Source organism: Leptonychotes weddellii, chromosome 4 (assembly GCF_054177405.1).
Source record: "Leptonychotes weddellii isolate Sample4059 chromosome 4, ASM5417740v2, whole genome shotgun sequence".
Classification (NCBI taxonomy): domain Eukaryota; kingdom Metazoa; phylum Chordata; class Mammalia; order Carnivora; family Phocidae; genus Leptonychotes; species Leptonychotes weddellii.
The window spans coordinates 28,097,207-28,112,835 of record NC_138372.1 but is presented as its reverse complement, the minus strand read 5'-3'; the positions used below and the strand labels follow the sequence as shown (position 1 = coordinate 28,112,835).

At 50.5% G+C, this 15,629-nt stretch overlaps 1 protein-coding gene and 1 non-coding gene across 10 annotated transcripts; both read left to right on the top strand.

Annotated features, from left to right (window-relative positions):
- Positions 1-6: 6 nt before the first annotated feature.
- On the top strand, positions 7-14,733 carry PABPC4 (poly(A) binding protein cytoplasmic 4). 9 transcript variants are annotated; one of them, XM_081818171.1, is made up of 16 exons: positions 7-343; positions 3,112-3,305; positions 4,052-4,167; positions 5,437-5,576; positions 5,930-6,024; positions 6,687-6,824; positions 7,443-7,538; positions 10,120-10,392; positions 10,736-10,808; positions 10,966-11,037; positions 11,586-11,672; positions 11,767-11,894; positions 12,817-12,910; positions 13,023-13,153; positions 13,360-13,462; positions 14,426-14,733. In XM_081818171.1, exons 1-15 carry the CDS (start codon positions 151-153, stop codon positions 13,447-13,449), a joined length of 1,920 nt encoding a protein of 639 aa, XP_081674297.1. In that variant the 5' UTR covers positions 7-150; the 3' UTR covers positions 13,450-13,462; positions 14,426-14,733. The 9 variants fall into 9 exon arrangements, with proteins under 9 accessions (XP_081674297.1, XP_081674294.1, XP_081674295.1 ...); XM_081818168.1 differs by having other exon boundaries at positions 10,966-11,085; XM_081818169.1 differs by having other exon boundaries at positions 10,736-10,823.
- LOC115945062 (small nucleolar RNA SNORA55) lies at positions 7,807-7,941 on the top strand. The gene has a single exon (XR_004079545.1). It is a non-coding gene; the product is annotated as a small nucleolar RNA SNORA55 (small nucleolar RNA).
- Positions 14,734-15,629: the final 896 nt, after the last annotated feature.

Genomic DNA, 15,629 nt, shown 5'->3' with positions numbered 1-15,629 from the left:
GTCTCCGAGCCTGCTCCGGCGTCTCTTAGCTTCACTCTGCCACCTGTGAGCCGCGGCGCGGGCCACGGCTCCGAGAAGAGCCCCTTTTGTCCTGTGTGGTCCCTATAAGAAGTTCTCCTGGCGGGGCTCGGGGTGGTGGGGGCTGGGGAGATGAACGCTGCGGCTAGCAGCTACCCCATGGCCTCCCTCTACGTGGGTGACCTGCACTCGGACGTCACCGAGGCCATGCTGTATGAAAAGTTCAGTCCTGCGGGGCCTGTGCTGTCCATCCGGGTCTGCCGCGATATGATCACCCGCCGCTCCCTGGGTTATGCCTACGTCAACTTCCAGCAGCCGGCTGACGGTGAGTAGACGCTTATATCCACAAATTCGTGGGATCCTAGGGGACCCTCGGAGTCTACCCCATGGGGGAGGGGGAGACACGGGATATAGGGGTTGAGAATGAAGATCTTGGCATCAGGTGACCGGAGTTTCAATCTTGCTTCCACCGCTTGCTAACTGGGTGACCTTGGGCTAATCAGTGGTGGCGGTGGGGTTGGAACCCAAGGAGACAGTAAAATAGGATTTGGAGGAAGTCCCTGTCACTCCATTGTGTATATGGTCCTGCTTTAGTGGGACCCTTGTCTGGTCACTGAGCATGGGTTCATGCCCCTCACAGGCCTGCCGAAAAGGCAGAACAATTGAAACACAATTCCTGCAGAAATTTTAGATTCTGGAGCTGCCGCCCCTCCCCTACCTTTACCCTGGACTTAGTCTCTTTGCTTTCATACTGATAAGGGGTCTTTCTGGGCAAGTGGGAGGCAGTGGGAACAATTCTGTTCATTTTACTTGAGCAGGGGCTCGTGTTGGCGCCACGAGCCCTGCATGTGCCAGGCCAGCTCCCGGGTCTGTGGCTTTAAAGCTCCTGGGGTGGAGGAGTCCTTTACTCTCTGGACGAAGCCCTGGGCTGTGGAGAAGGGGTGTCCAGGCAGTCTGGGGAAACGCTGCGGGGGAAATCGACTGGGCTGGTGGGGATTATGGCCTCACCTGTGCACAGAGCTTTACCCTTGTCAAAACCCTTTTCCTTCATCCCATCTGAAGAAAATGGGACTCCGGAGAAGGAAAAGGAACTGCAGAAGGTTGAAGGCTTAGCTGGGACTGCCAGCGCAGTGCCCCGCCAGCCCAGACTGGGGCCCTTGCTTGGGACAGTGGAGAGGTATGCTGCAGGCGTGGCCGGAGCGAGGCCAGAGGAAACCTAATCAGGGGCCGCACGTGACTTCAGATTAAAAGGGAACAACTGTAGAGACCATTACTGGGAGAAACGAGCCATTCTATGGCAAAGGATCTCTGGGTCCCTATTTTTGTCCACACTTTGTTCACTGTCCGTGAAGCACAGAGAATGTCACTTGCCCAGGCTGCAGCTGAGACCAGAGAATCCGACTTGTTGAGAGACGAGAGGCGCTGCTACCATCAACTCACCGTGTGCTCTGAGCTGTGTCTGGCCAGAGGGCACAAAGGTGGCCAAGTGTGGCCTTTTTCCGGGGGGAGTAGTGGGTACATTGGCTGTTGCCTGCCTTTTTGACACTTTCTGAACAGAAGTCCTGCCACTTGGTGATAGTAGCAGAAGCCATTGGTCAGTGCGTCTGCCAACACATGCCTCTGCAGGACCTCTCCCAGCTATAAATAAGTGCAGCCAGATTTGTTAGACGAAGCCAACTTGCCTTCTGCAGCACTGTCTGGAAAGACGCGAAGAGCTGTGTAGAAAGGGCTCCTTCCTGCTAGTCAGTGAGACCCTGGGGTCCCAGACTTTTGGTCCCAGATAAACCATCAGGAGCGACGGCTTCTGTACCTGGACTTCTGAGTTAGATCTGTCCAGTCTGCTTTCCCTGACCTTCCCTCCCATACTCAACCAGCCCACCTGAGAAGGTGGGAAAGGTGGTTGGAGATGAATGAAAACGAGATACTCCTTCCGCTGACTGGACAGCTGAGCTTGTGGAGGGCCAGAGTTAGGGAATTTTGTCCCTGTCTTAAGTGAGGTGGTACCTTGGGACAGGAGAACCCCCACCCCCATGCCCCTTATCCCCTCATGGAGGAGATTCTGGGGTGGTTCATTGCGTAAGTCAGGAAAAGTGGCCACCAGCTCTGGGAGTTTGTTACGACCGCTAAGAGAAGTGCTCCTGCTGACAGGTGGTGGTACGTCTTAGCTTCTGGTCCTTTAAGCGGTCTCTGGTACACACATGGATTTGTTGGGAAGCTGGGGAAGCGTCCCAAGGCACTGGATGGAGAACTTGGTTGGGCACCAGGGCATTTGAAGTTCTGGAATTTCACAGAACTCAGATTAAGACTTGAGAAGGCCTGGAAACCACGAGGTGCAGAGCCTACTGTGCTACGTGCTTAGAAAGATGTAGTTTCATCCTCATCGTCCTGACGCTAAAAAGACTTTCCATGCATGACCGTTAGTATCTGTCATTTTGAGGTTTTTGAATCAATTTCTGTTCTCAGAAATTGAAAATATAAGAAACTGGGCTGAATTCAGGGATAGCACATTCTCCCCAGTCAGTCACTCCTAGATTTTGTTCTGTCATTTGTCTTGTAGGCGGATCGTAGACAAAATGACGACAGCTAGTTGGTAATTTGATACGAGACCTTACTGAAAAATAATCAGAAGGTCTGGTATTAGTTTCTTAATCACTAGCTGCATGGCTTAGCCATCCTGGACATAAGTTTGCTCATTTAATGAAGTAGATAGCATCACCTGTCCCACCTGCGTCACCACGGGTGATAAGCAGCAGTCCTCATAACTGTTACCACTTAGTCAAATGTGCGGTATTGTGATTTGATCTTGGTGCCAGAAGGCCATCTAGATGATCTCGCCTAACCCCCTTACCCAACAAGGGTGCAGCCCAGAGGGCTGGAGACTTCTGCCAGGATGTGGATCGACTGGCCAGAATGTCTACCCTCAGGAGCAACACGGGCTAGAGGGAGCTGATGCCCTTTAGTTTTAATAGAGTTGCCTTTTATCAGAGTGATTACCTTGAAAAGTCCTACAATCATCTGTTCCTGGGATGGTGGCAGTCGTCAACACGAGGTGACGTTTTATATCCTTGACTGAAATGTGTTTCTCTCTTGCAGCTGAGCGGGCCTTGGATACCATGAACTTTGATGTGATTAAGGGAAAGCCAATCCGTATCATGTGGTCTCAGAGGGATCCCTCTTTGAGAAAATCTGGTGTGGGAAACGTCTTCATCAAGAATCTGGACAAATCTATAGATAACAAGGCACTTTATGATACTTTTTCTGCTTTTGGAAACATTCTGTCTTGCAAGGTAAGCACCAGTTAAAGGACTTTGGAATGATTACTGACTCATGAGAACAAGAGAAATACTAAAGGGGGAACAGCCTTGGAATTGGGCGACAGGATATGGTCATTTTTGAAATGCTGGAAATGGCTCTACAGCCTAAAAGTTCCCTGTAGGTAATCTTGTGCCACAACCCAGCATGACCAGCAGGTGCTTTTGTGTCTTTGTTTATTCGTCCCTCTGCCTAAAATATCCTTCCTGTTTCCTACCTTTGGAGGGCATCAAAGGGTTTCTCCTTTCTGTGGGGGAACCAGAGCAGTGCCTCAGGTCTCCAGGTGGCTGTACTTGGTCGTTTCAGAAGCATAAAATCATCCTCTTCCTTCTCTGTGCACCTGTTTATGTGGAGAATTTTGTACAACTGGTGTGGTGGTTGTTTACATGTCTAACTCCGCACTAGACTGAAATTCTGTTGTGGGTTTGGAAAATGGTCACTTTTTTGGCAGCACGGTGCTTTTGCCCCCAAATTTCAAGGTCTTTTAATGAAATAAAACTCTTGGAATAGAAGCAGCCTAATAGTGGCTGCCATTTGTAAATGGAACATCACTGGGTGCCTGGTAGTGTGCTCCGTGTTAGGAAAACTTGGCGTGCTGTAGTCTCCTGTCTGGACCGTGGATGGGCTAACGGCCTCAGAGCTGGCAGCTGAGTAGAAGACCACGTGGTTCTCGACTCTGGAGATTCCAGTGGTGCTACAGTGGTCTGCTTGTCTTTGCCAGGTGGTGTGTGATGAGAACGGCTCTAAGGGTTATGCCTTTGTCCACTTCGAGACGCAAGAGGCTGCTGACAAGGCCATCGAGAAGATGAACGGCATGCTCCTCAATGACCGCAAAGTGTGAGTGTCCCAGTCCGGAGCAACAGCCATCGCATGAGCCAGCCGTGGCCCCACCTCGGTATTAACTGGCACACAAGGCGGCTACTGGTTCTCTCGGCCCAAGTGTGGCCTGCTCCTACCTCTCCACTCCAGGGCTGGTGAGTCTCCCTGCCCGAGCCGTGGCAGCCCTTTGACTCGCCAAGGTGGGCTTCCTGCCCAAGCCATGGCCTGCCTGCCGCCTCTCCCTTAAAAGCATCATCCGTCTGTGGGTTTTGTGAGCACCGGCAACTGGGGCTTGCTGGAAGGCAGCTATGAGCCCTTTCTGAGCAGGGGTCTTGGCCAGCGGCAGAGTGGAGAGGGCCCTGGACTGACCAGGAGCTGTGTACTAGCCATGTGACCTTGGCCTTCCCGTGACTCAGGTCTGTCCATGGGGTCATTTGCTAGGGGTTGATGCCAAATTGTCCCGAGATCTCCAGTTGGCTAACTTATGACTCAGTGACCTTCTCATACAAGGCTGGTTCCACAGTAATACTTAATTTGGTTATAATGAAGAATCTGATCTGATGGCAGAAGACGCTGTTCATGATAGACCTTGTTGCTTTAGTGTGGTTATTGCAGAATAGGGAGGGGGGGTCTTAGCTAAGCCATGGCAGGGAGAGAAGGGATAATAAGTCTTGGCTATAGCAAGCAAAAATCATTTCTGTTCTTTGTGGGGCGCCTTTTTATGTTGAACAGACCAGGGGATGGATTACATTGATAATGTGTATGTGGCCAGTGGTGAAGTCTTACAAAGGTATCACTAGAGAGAGATCTAAAGATTTTTCAGCGTACAGATACATTTTCCCACTTGTGTCAGCAACACCAGAATGAGGCCAGTGCAAAAGCAAAGGCTTCTTCATAGTTCACTCTAGCAGTCTCACCCCTAGGGCTAACCCCTGTTAACAGTTTGGTTTGTATCCTTCCAGACCTTTTCTATGCATTTACATAGATGCACAGAAATGAACATTTTAAAAACATGGTCATCAGGTTTCTTCACGAAGGCAGTGTGATGTGGTAGGAGTAGCCCTGGTCTGAGCCAGGAGTCCTGGGGCTGGTCCTTGCAGGACAGTCCTGCCTCTCTCTTTCTGCTGGGGAGTTGGGGCGTCTCTGAGCTTGCTGTCTTGGTGGTTGGATGGGGACTCGTGTGTTTTAACCTCTCCTGTCAGCCTTTAACCTATATTCCTTTGGGCCCCTGGAAATCATGATTTTTGTTCCTCTGGGTGTTCACTGTTTCCCATGGTCTCTTTTTAGGTTTGTGGGCAGATTCAAGTCTCGAAAAGAGCGGGAAGCTGAGCTTGGAGCCAAAGCCAAGGAGTTCACCAATGTTTATATCAAAAACTTTGGGGAAGAGGTGGATGATGAGAGTCTGAAAGAGCTATTTAGCCAGTTTGGTAAGTTGGGCTTCTTCACCCCATGTGCCCCCTTCTGCAGTCCACCGGACCTACAACTCCTCCTGTATCTTAGTTGTTTAAGAGATGAGGGCGCCTAGGCCCAGAAGTAAACTGCCTTGCATGACAGGGTCACAGAGTAGATAGGAATAGACTCTTGGCTTCATCCTACCTCGTCCCAGCCCCAGAGCCGTCTCAGTAGCTTGGTCAGAAGTAGAAGGCCAGGCACGGCACCTCTTTCTAGAGTCCATCTAGAGTTCAGCAAGAGTTGGCTTCATTTGGGCTCCTAGAGAAGCCTTCTCTCCTTGAGCTGTAACAGAGACGGTGTGACTAATAGTTCTGTCCTTTGGTAATAGGTAAGACCCTAAGTGTCAAGGTGATGAGAGATCCCAGTGGGAAATCCAAAGGCTTTGGCTTTGTGAGTTACGAAAAACACGAGGATGCCAATAAGGTGAGAGTCCCACGAGGGTTGGGGAAACATTTGCAGGAAGTGGCCCCGAGTGTGGGCAGGGCCTGGCTGGCACATAGCCGAGCGGAGCGGGCATTGCCCGAGTGTCATAGTGATGTCGTTCCTGGCCTGAGGGGACTTGACATGCTAATCCGTCATTTACCTGTTCCCAGAGCACTTGGCACCTACCTGTCACCTAGCTCTGTAGGGTGCCCTGTAGGGTGAAAGAATAGGATGGGTGTTTGCTCCCCTTCCTAGTGAGGGGGCTCAGGGCCCCAGGAGTTGCTGACTTGCTGGCAGTAGCAGCTGCTTACGGGGAAAGCATGGTGCTGGGCGCTCAGCGTGCACCACTCGCTCCCCACAGAACGGGAGAGACTCCGCGACACCCAGATTAGCAGCCTGGGCTCATGTCTGCCGCGCTTGTATTTATAAAACTACAATTTTTTTCTGTATCCTCTGGACCAATAACCCATTTAAGTAGTAACCCCATTTTACTCACAAGGAAGTTTGGATTTGCGTAGCTGACTTCAGATGGAATAAAATTAATTTTTAGCCCTATAGGAAAGATTTCCTTCTCTTGGAATGTTGTGGTGGGACTTTCAGGCGTCCAGAGCAAGGCCCCTGCCTCTACGTCTTGATTTTTAAGACCTGTGTTTCCTCTTTAGGCTGTGGAAGAGATGAATGGAAAAGAAATCAGTGGGAAAGTGATTTTTGTAGGCCGTGCCCAGAAGAAAGTGGAACGGCAGGCTGAGTTAAAGCGGAAATTTGAACAGCTAAAACAAGAGAGAATTAGTCGGTATCAGGTGAGAGGGGCTCTTGGCACAGCCTCCCACCCAGGGGTTTACTGTGGAATTCTGGCAGGAGCACCTTTAGGTTTAGCAGGCTTTCTCTTTGGGCACCTGGAATCTGCCTCTTCCTCTCCTTTCTCCCAAGATCCTCAGGTGTAAAAGGAAATACCTACCAGATACAGCAACGATTCTAGAACAAGGGCAAAAGATTGATTCATTCGTTTAGGGACTCATTCCGGAAGCCTCAGTCTGTTGTTCTTACTTGTGTGGGTTCTTTTTTACTTAAATGATTACCCTTTGTTGGAGCGGTGGCAGGAGCCCCACTGGGGCCAGCAGTCAGCCAGAGGAGCTGTGCAGAAAGCCAGGCCCACACTGAGGGTCCTGTCAGAGTCCGCGACAGGAGTCTCAGTCCTGAGCCTGCATCAGAATCCCCTGCAGGGCTTGTGAAAACGTGGCTTTCAGAACCCCAGAATTTCTGATTCAGTAGATTGGGGTTTGGGCCCGAGAAGTTGCATTTCTAAGAAATACCCAAGGAGCGGGGCTGCTGTTGGTCTAGGACCACATTTTGACAACCAGGGTCTTGGGGCATATGTGGGGTACAGACATGCATTAATGGTGATCCTTCTGCTTCAGGGGGTGAATCTCTACATTAAGAATTTGGATGACACCATTGATGATGAGAAGTTAAGGAAAGAGTTTTCTCCTTTTGGATCAATCACCAGTGCTAAGGTATTTTATACTGAGATTTGGGATCGAAAGTAGAAATTACAACTTTTTAGAGGTTTATTGGCATTTGTTTCACTGAAGGAGTGGAATCTAAATCGTGTTCATTTCTGAGGATAGATACCACATTAATCTAGCAAATTCCTCCTGGCGTTCAATTACGCATCTGAGTATATGCTCTGGAGAAGGGCGTTTCATGAGGTATACATTGCACTGTCTCCCAGGCACTGAGGTGTGGTGGTGAATCTGAGCAGTCCCTCCTGTTGACCCCTAAGCACCTGAATCTTTCCCATTCTTTGCTGCTTTGTGCTGGTGTGGGGACAGATGGTGCAACAGTATGAGCAGAGGAAATCCAGACGGGTTGTTTTCCATTTGTCTTGGAGCCTGTCTCTACGACTCTGCCACACTTCCTCCTTGCACAGAGGTATTTTGAGGACTTGGGAACTGGGTTTGGGAACTTCTGTCCTGGCCTTACAAAGCTAAGAGGAGTGGAAAGATGGCTCTTACACATTTTGCAGTGTGCATCGTTTGCTTGGTTTTCTTTGGTAATCCTATCAACTGATGCAGCAGGGTGAATGCATATGAATCCCCTCCTAAAGCTAAGGAATTAGAGTCCTTGAGCAGGAGAACACTGGTTACGTGAGGATGGAACGCGCTCGGGCAAGGCCCGTGGTGGGTGTGATGGGAAGTGATGCATGTGTGAAGGTTCTGGACCCTAGTCTGATGCAGACGCTGCTGCTCCGCGAAGGTGCGGCACACGTCAGAGTCCTGGGGCTGAGAACGGAGGCCGAGTGCGCTGGTAAAGACGTGGTGACCCTGCCTTGGCCCTTAGCTTTACGTCACGCACAACCTGGGAGCGTCGTAAAGGAACGTCAGTTGTAGCAGGGAGTTGATCAGGGGCCACCCTGTCGGGGTTCCTTGTTTCCTCGCCCCTTCCCTCTTACCACCTCCTTGACTGGCCACTGGCCTTCATCGGTGTGAGGAATGATGGTCTCTCCTTGCTTATCAGCACAATGTTCGAGTTGGTATTTGTAGGAAGAGGATAAAAGAACCGTGTCTTGCAAGTTTCACAGGCCCTATTTTCAAGATCAGGGTGTCATGTTTTCAGAGACTGCGTTGGCCCATCTCATTGATAGAGCCGTTGGGTTGGTGCGCATCCTTACTTTCATGTCCTCCACCTCAGGAGGGCTGTCCAGGCGGCAAGCTAAGACACAAAATGATGCCAAGCACACATTGTCCTGTTGCTATCAATGTTTCTGAGGAGGTAGGCCAGGGGGGAGCTACAAGTCACCTTTTCAGGTGAGGAAAAGAACTGTCTGAATGACTAGCTGTCTATGGGAAAAGATGGCCTGAACCGGTAGACCTGTGGCTTTGTGGCAGTTGGCCTTAGAGGATCTCGTGGGCATCAAGCTTCAGAGAGAGGGCAAGCGTTTCACATAGCTTAGGGGTAGCTAGCCTAGGTGGCTCAGTCGGTTAAAAATCTGACTCTTGATTTCGGCTCAGGTCATGACCTCAGGGTCCTGAGATTAAGCCCCACATCTGGGCTCTGTGCTGAGTGTGGAGCCTGCTTTTAAAATTCTATCCCTCTGGGACAGCTGGGTGGCCCAGTCAGTTAAGCGGCTGCCTTCGGCTCAGGTCATGGTCCCAGGGTCCTGGGATGGAGCCCCGCATCGGGCTCCCTGCTCGGCGAGGAACCTGCTGCTCTCCTGCTCGTGAGTGCTCTCTCCCTCCCTCTCTCTCTCTCTGACAAATAAATAAAAATCTTAAAAAAAAAATCTCTCCCTCTGCCCACCCCTGCTCCCATGTATTCATGCACTCTCTCTCAAAAAATAAATAAGATCTTTTTAAAGGGGGGGCGGGGGCACTTGTGTGACTCAGTCGGTTGGGCATCTGCCTTCAGCTCAGGTCATGAACCCAAGGGCCTGGAATCAGGCCCCTCATCAGGCTCTCTGCTCAGCAGGGAGCCTGCTTCTCCCTCTGCCGCTCCCCGTACTTGTGCTCTATCTCTCTCAAATAAATAAAAATCTTAAAAAAAAAAAAAAAAAATCACAGAGCTAAAAATTGCTGAACTGGGACTAGAATCCAGCTGTCTCTCCTAGCTGGTCACCTTTCTGCTGTTAACTCCCATTGAATTAATGGTGGCAGTCATTGGTTTTGTAACTCCTGTTTGTATGTGGTATTTCAAAAGCATATCCTAACCTTGCTAAGAGATGATAAAAGTTTTGTTCACCAAGGTCTTGGGTAGATGAGTTTTACAAGTAAACAGCTTAACACTGTCCAGGTCTCTGTCGGGTATCCAAAGGTAGCTTCTAGGTGTCAGGAAATATCTTTGGGTTCCTGGTTTAACCATTAGCCATATCATAGTGTTTAGAAACTTTTAGGATCACCTGGGGATCTAACAAACAAAATGCCTAGGTCTTCTCCTTAGAGGTTGTGACATAATTGGTCTGGGGTACATCCCGTGACAGGTCTAGAACCCTTGCCCTAGACTTGGGAACTGTTTGCGGCAGAAACCAGGTTTTTTGGCTCTTAATAGCTGTCCCCCAAACTAGAACACCTTTTCCTTAAGTAGCTGGTCCCTTTGTAGGTAATGTTGGAGGATGGGAGAAGCAAAGGGTTTGGCTTTGTCTGCTTCTCATCTCCTGAAGAGGCGACCAAAGCAGTCACCGAGATGAACGGACGCATCGTGGGCTCCAAGCCACTATATGTCGCCCTGGCCCAGAGGAAGGAAGAGCGAAAGGCTCACCTGACCAACCAGTACATGCAGCGGGTGGCTGGAATGCGAGCACTCCCTGCCAATGCCATCTTAAATCAGTTCCAGCCTGCAGCCGGTGGTTACTTCGTGCCAGCAGTCCCACAGGTGGGTCAGCTTGTGTGCCTGGGTCTTTGGAACCTGCCCCCCGACGGCTGTTGCCGCAGCCCGTGGTGGTTGGGGTTGAGGGGTTTTGGATATTGGAGTTCAGAAGGTCAGAGTAAGGACCCATGAAAATGAAGATTTATTCATTCTCTCACTCACTCTCACGGAGTAGTGAGTTAGAATGAAAGAATCCCTGTTAACTGGCCTTCCCTCCCCCAGGCCTTTGAGTACTCAGAGAATGTCTTGAATAACTAGCCTCGGGCCTGGCAGTGAAATGAGATGAGATACTTCTCTCATGCGGATTCAGGTCCTTCAAATAAAAGGGCTTGGGTGCTCTTTCTTGCAGGCCCAGGGAAGACCTCCATATTACACACCCAACCAGTTAGCACAGATGAGGCCTAACCCCCGCTGGCAGCAAGGTGGGAGACCTCAAGGTAGGTGGTGGGGAGTGCTGGTTCCATCACCCGGGATATGCCTCCCCGGGCTCCCTGCCTCTCCTCCTCGCCCCCTCTGAGGCGCAGCCTAGGTTCTGGTCCACATGCTTCATCAGTGATGCACAATTTTTGTCTTCACCAGGCTTCCAAGGAATGCCAAGTGCTATACGCCAGTCTGGGCCTCGTCCCGCTCTTCGCCATCTGGCTCCAACTGGTAATGCTCCGGCCTCTCGCGGCCTCCCTACTACCGCTCAGAGAGTCGGTGAGCAAACTGGCCTTGAGAAGTGTGGCCTGGGGAGGAGGGAGTCAGGTTGGCTAGGCCCTGCCCAGGGTTGGTCGGTTTGTTGGGCCCACGTTCCAGTTCCGGTCCTGTAATCATGGCTGTGTGCTCTGGTTGGTCCTTAAGGAGCAGAGAAACAGTGGGAGTTCTAGGAGTGTTGGTGACTTTAAGGATTCTGCTCATTGGTGACTCATGTGAGAAAGCTTAATTATAGAAGCCTGTTAGCTGGATGACTACAGAGGCAGCCTATTCTTTTGGGTGGGGTTGGGAGATTGAAGGAAACTGTTCTTTACAGACTATGTCCCGTATTCCAAGAGGTGGAGAGAGTTGTGTGTTCTCTGTTGGCTGCTCCTCGAAAGTAGCAGTCGTGGTCCCGTGTGCGATGTGTTGTGTGAACAGGCTTTGGAATGGCTCCTTCCGTGGGACGTGGCCAGTTGGACATCCGCTGCCGACACTGATGTGCATTTGCTGGTCTGTTGTAGGGTCTGAGTGCCCGGACCGCTTGGCTATGGACTTTGGTGGGGCTGGTGCCGCCCAGCAAGGGCTGACTGACAGCTGCCAGTCTGGAGGTGGTATTGGATGCACACAGAATGGGGAAAGATGGGATTTGACGGGTCTTTGCCCAGACTGATGGGCTTTAATTTTGCTTGTTCTTTTCCGAAGGTGTTCCCCCAGCCGTGCAGACCTTAGCACCTCGTGCTGCTGTCGCTGCTACTGCCCCTCGGGCTGTCGCACCTTACAAATACGCCTCCAGTGTCCGCAGCCCTCACCCTGCTATCCAGCCCCTGCAGGTGAGGCCCACCAAACAGAATGCTAAAAGGATCTCCCCTGTTGGCACTTGATTGAAAAGGTGCCTTGCTTTGATTCCTCCAACAGGTATTAAATGCCCGCTGTGTCAGGGTGCCGTGTTTTCTGTGGTGACACTGCCTCTCGGGCTCTCTCTGCTGGGAGAGAAGGGGCTGGGAAGTATTCCTCCCCGTAGTAGTCTACTCAGAAATGCCCCAGCAGAAACAGCTGCTGTTTCCGCCCTCCTTTGTACAACATGTGTGTGCTCGCTTAGCTCTTTGAGCTGCTCACGCCCACTGGCCGAGTTGATCCTTAGCTGCTCTGCGAGACTGGGACATGCAGGCAGGAAAGAAGTTCGGCTTCAGAGATCTTAAGTTGGGATGGGGGACTGGACCCAGAGCCCAGGAGTAATTTGCTTAGAGGAGCTGCAGTCTGCCTTGTGGCCCCTAAGTCGCCTGCTCGTGCTTCATGCTGTCTAAATGCGAGATGCCTCAGAACTCTGCTTACGTAAAATAGTTTTTACCTTCAGAGCCTTCCTTTTAGGGCTGGGACTGGCATTGACAATGCATGTTGACAGTCCTCAAGCATTTGATAGAATAAAAACATTTGGTACAATAAAGTGATGTGGGATGTAATTATAAATGGAATCATTTGATGATTGCTGAGCCTTGTAGGTTTATTTTCTTAGTCATTTCCTTTCCCTTTTAATAGCATGCTGTTTTTATTGTAGTTGGTTTTGTGTTCAAGCCTATAACACTCTGTTGCTCCTGTAACCCCTCATCCCCCAAGCTTGCCATTAGTTCCTTGGCACCAAGGACACCCACCTCCATCTCTGTCACATAGTAGGCTTTCAGACTGAGTGGTCAGGCTCAGGACCATCGAGCGTCCTTTCAGTGTTGCTAACCTGCTGCCTCTCCTGGTTCCCAGGCACCGCAGCCTGCGGTCCATGTGCAGGGGCAGGAGCCCCTGACCGCCTCCATGCTGGCCGCAGCGCCCCCCCAGGAGCAGAAGCAGATGCTGGGTGAGTGAGCCATGTGTTTGCAGGAGAGGGGGCCAGAGCCTGGCACTGACCCGGACACCAGTGTCCATTCACTGGGATTCACCCTGGGCTTTAATTCGATCTCCACCCCCAGGAGAACGTTTGTTCCCGCTCATCCAAACCATGCATTCAAACCTGGCTGGGAAAATCACGGGCATGCTGTTGGAGATTGACAACTCTGAGCTGCTGCACATGCTTGAGTCCCCCGAGTCGCTCCGCTCCAAGGTGAGCTGGTCCCCAGGCCCTGCAGGGGGAGGCGGGTCTGCTGTCTCCCAACCCTCTCGTCGCGCCTCGCCTGTGACTTGAGAGCTGCTGTGGGTGGGAATTAGGAGCGGGCAGCACCCGGCAACACCCCTGCTGGGCCCCACGCGCCAGGGAGGGGCCAAGGGCCTCTGCTCAGATGTCACTAACCACCTGGAGATTGCTCACAGGTGGATGAAGCTGTGGCGGTTCTGCAGGCTCATCATGCCAAGAAAGAAGCTGCCCAGAAGGTGGGCGCTGTTGCCGCTGCTACCTCTTAGCCAAGGAAAAACCGTATGTTTGGCTGTTTTTGTTTTCTGCAATGGCTTTGACTTGTGACAATCTTCCTAAAAGATTACTTAGAGCCACTATAACCCGGTACCTTGGACAGGCAGTCACCTGGGTTCTGTCTGTCATCTGGAAGAGTTAATTTGGAGAAAAGAGAGAACAGGTTGTTAACTATAAGGAACAGACAGTTTTCTGTAGAAGGAGCCCCTGGTTAGATGAATGACCTTTTTGGGTTAGAATAATGACAGATAAGGCGTCATAATCAGATCCCACAGCCTCATTTCTATGAACATATCTCCCTGGTTTGGCTTGAGGTTGGTGAGAGCAGCTGTGTGTGCAGCCGCCGCGTGGCTCTGGGAACACAAGGGGCACGGGCCCTGGTGTCGGAGTGGGAGAGACAGACACACCTGACTAGTTACAGGGTGTGTTCTAGTCCACTTCTGACCCTGGCAGCTGTGGCCCCCAGCCGCAGGGGCGGGGGTGAGTGAGGCTTAACTAGGACCTATGACCAGGACTGGCGGGTGCCTCCTCATGGAGGAAGGAGAGGACCAGACAAACCAGAGCCAGAGGCGAGGGGAAAGGACACGTGGTAAGGGCCCAGACCCTTCATTTGGATTTAAGCAAGAGAATGGTAGCTTTGAGTACAGGATGGCCAGGAAGGGTGTGGGGCTTTATAGTACCTAGCTAGCCTCAGAGTGGGTGATTCTCAGCCAGGAGTTCCCTCTCAGAGGACATTTGCCAATGGAGACATATTTTGGGTTGTCACAGCTGGAGATGCGTCACTGGCATCCAGTGGGTAGAGGCTAGGGATACTGCTAAATGTTCCACAGTGCCCAGGACAGCCCCAACAAAATCGTCCTGCCCGAATGTCAGGAAGCACTGCTCTTGCAATACCTTTTTATAAGCCGGAGATTCAGTGCATCTCAGGTTTTTCTGATTATGTATTTAATTTGTGTTGGTGCTTTTCAGGATTCAAAAGCCAAATAACCCCTCCTGGAATTCAGCTCAAGGTTTGAAGATTCCTAGCGTGTCCTATGGACCTCAACACCAAGAACCACAAATTGGAAATTTAATAGGTCATTTTGTATCAAAAGGTCAATTATGAAGCACCTAGAATTTTTCAATTAAAAGAATATATTCTCTGGGTTCTGCTATGGCCCAGACAGTGTTAACTTTTTTTTTTCTATTGTGGGTTTTGATTTTTTCCCCCAGAAATTGGTTTTATTTGATGTACCCAAGTCTTAAGTTTCTCAATAAAGAAAAAAATCTCCATAAAACTGCCTGTACTGTTTCACTCTGTTAAATCCAGTTTTCACTTGGAAGTAATTTTAGGATGTATTTAGAGTCAAATGAAGTTCTGTATAGCTTATCCTTTCCTGATGGGTTACAAACAGACTATTAGCAATGGTATACAGAACTGTCCCATTGCGTTCTCTTGTGGGAGGACCTTTATAATGGACCCCCATTTAACCTGTAGAAACCTATAGAAATCTGATCATAGCAGACCTGGGGTCTGACCCGGAAGAACTGGGTGCACTCCCTCCTTGGATGTGTTAGCTGGCATTTATGGGTCCCCTCTTCTGCAGTCAGCTGATTATGCAACTAAGGTTTCCTCTGGCAATGGGAAAAGGCTTGGGGCTAGGTCTGAGTGGCACCAGCAAACAAATGCTGGAGTCCTAAGCACTTTGTGGTTCCTTTAGTCCTCAAAACAGCCCTCACCTGGCCAAGGTCAACCAGTCTGCTTGCCCTCCCTGTCCTCTAGGAACACTTTTTACCTTCCTTGAAATCTGGCAGGCTGTCTTTACTCGGGACCTTACCCAGGGGGTCATTTTCCTTAGAATATTCTTCCCTCTTAGCAGTTAGCAGACTCCCCATTTTCTTTAAGGTCTGGTCTCACCTTAAGTAAAGGCTGATTCACTTACACACAGCAAAGGAAACAACAAAACTGGGACAACCTACTGAAGGAGAAGATACTTGTAGACATCCAGCAAAGGGTTAGGATCTAAAATATATAAAGAAGTACAACTCAGGGCGCCTGACTAGCTCCGTTGGTAGAGCATGCAACATTTAGTCTCAGAGTCGTGAGTTTGAGCCCCATGTTGGGCATAGAGCCTAGTCCAAAAAAAAAAAAGGAAAACCAAATAATCCAATTAAAACATGGCAGCACACATGA

What these genes read in the sequence shown, in the direction of transcription:
- PABPC4 (XM_081818166.1), top strand. Translation starts at nt 151, where the DNA reads ATGAACGCTGCGGCTAGCAGCTACCCCATGGCCTCCCTCTACGTGGGT. An exon ending in GCAAGGTGGGAGACCTCAAG is followed by an intron (nt 10,824 to 10,965) that starts GTAGGTGGTGGG and finishes TGTCTTCACCAG; the next exon opens with GCTTCCAAGGAATGCCAAGT. An exon ending in TACTACCGCTCAGAGAGTCG is followed by an intron (nt 11,086 to 11,585) that starts GTGAGCAAACTG and finishes GGTCTGTTGTAG; the next exon opens with GGTCTGAGTGCCCGGACCGC.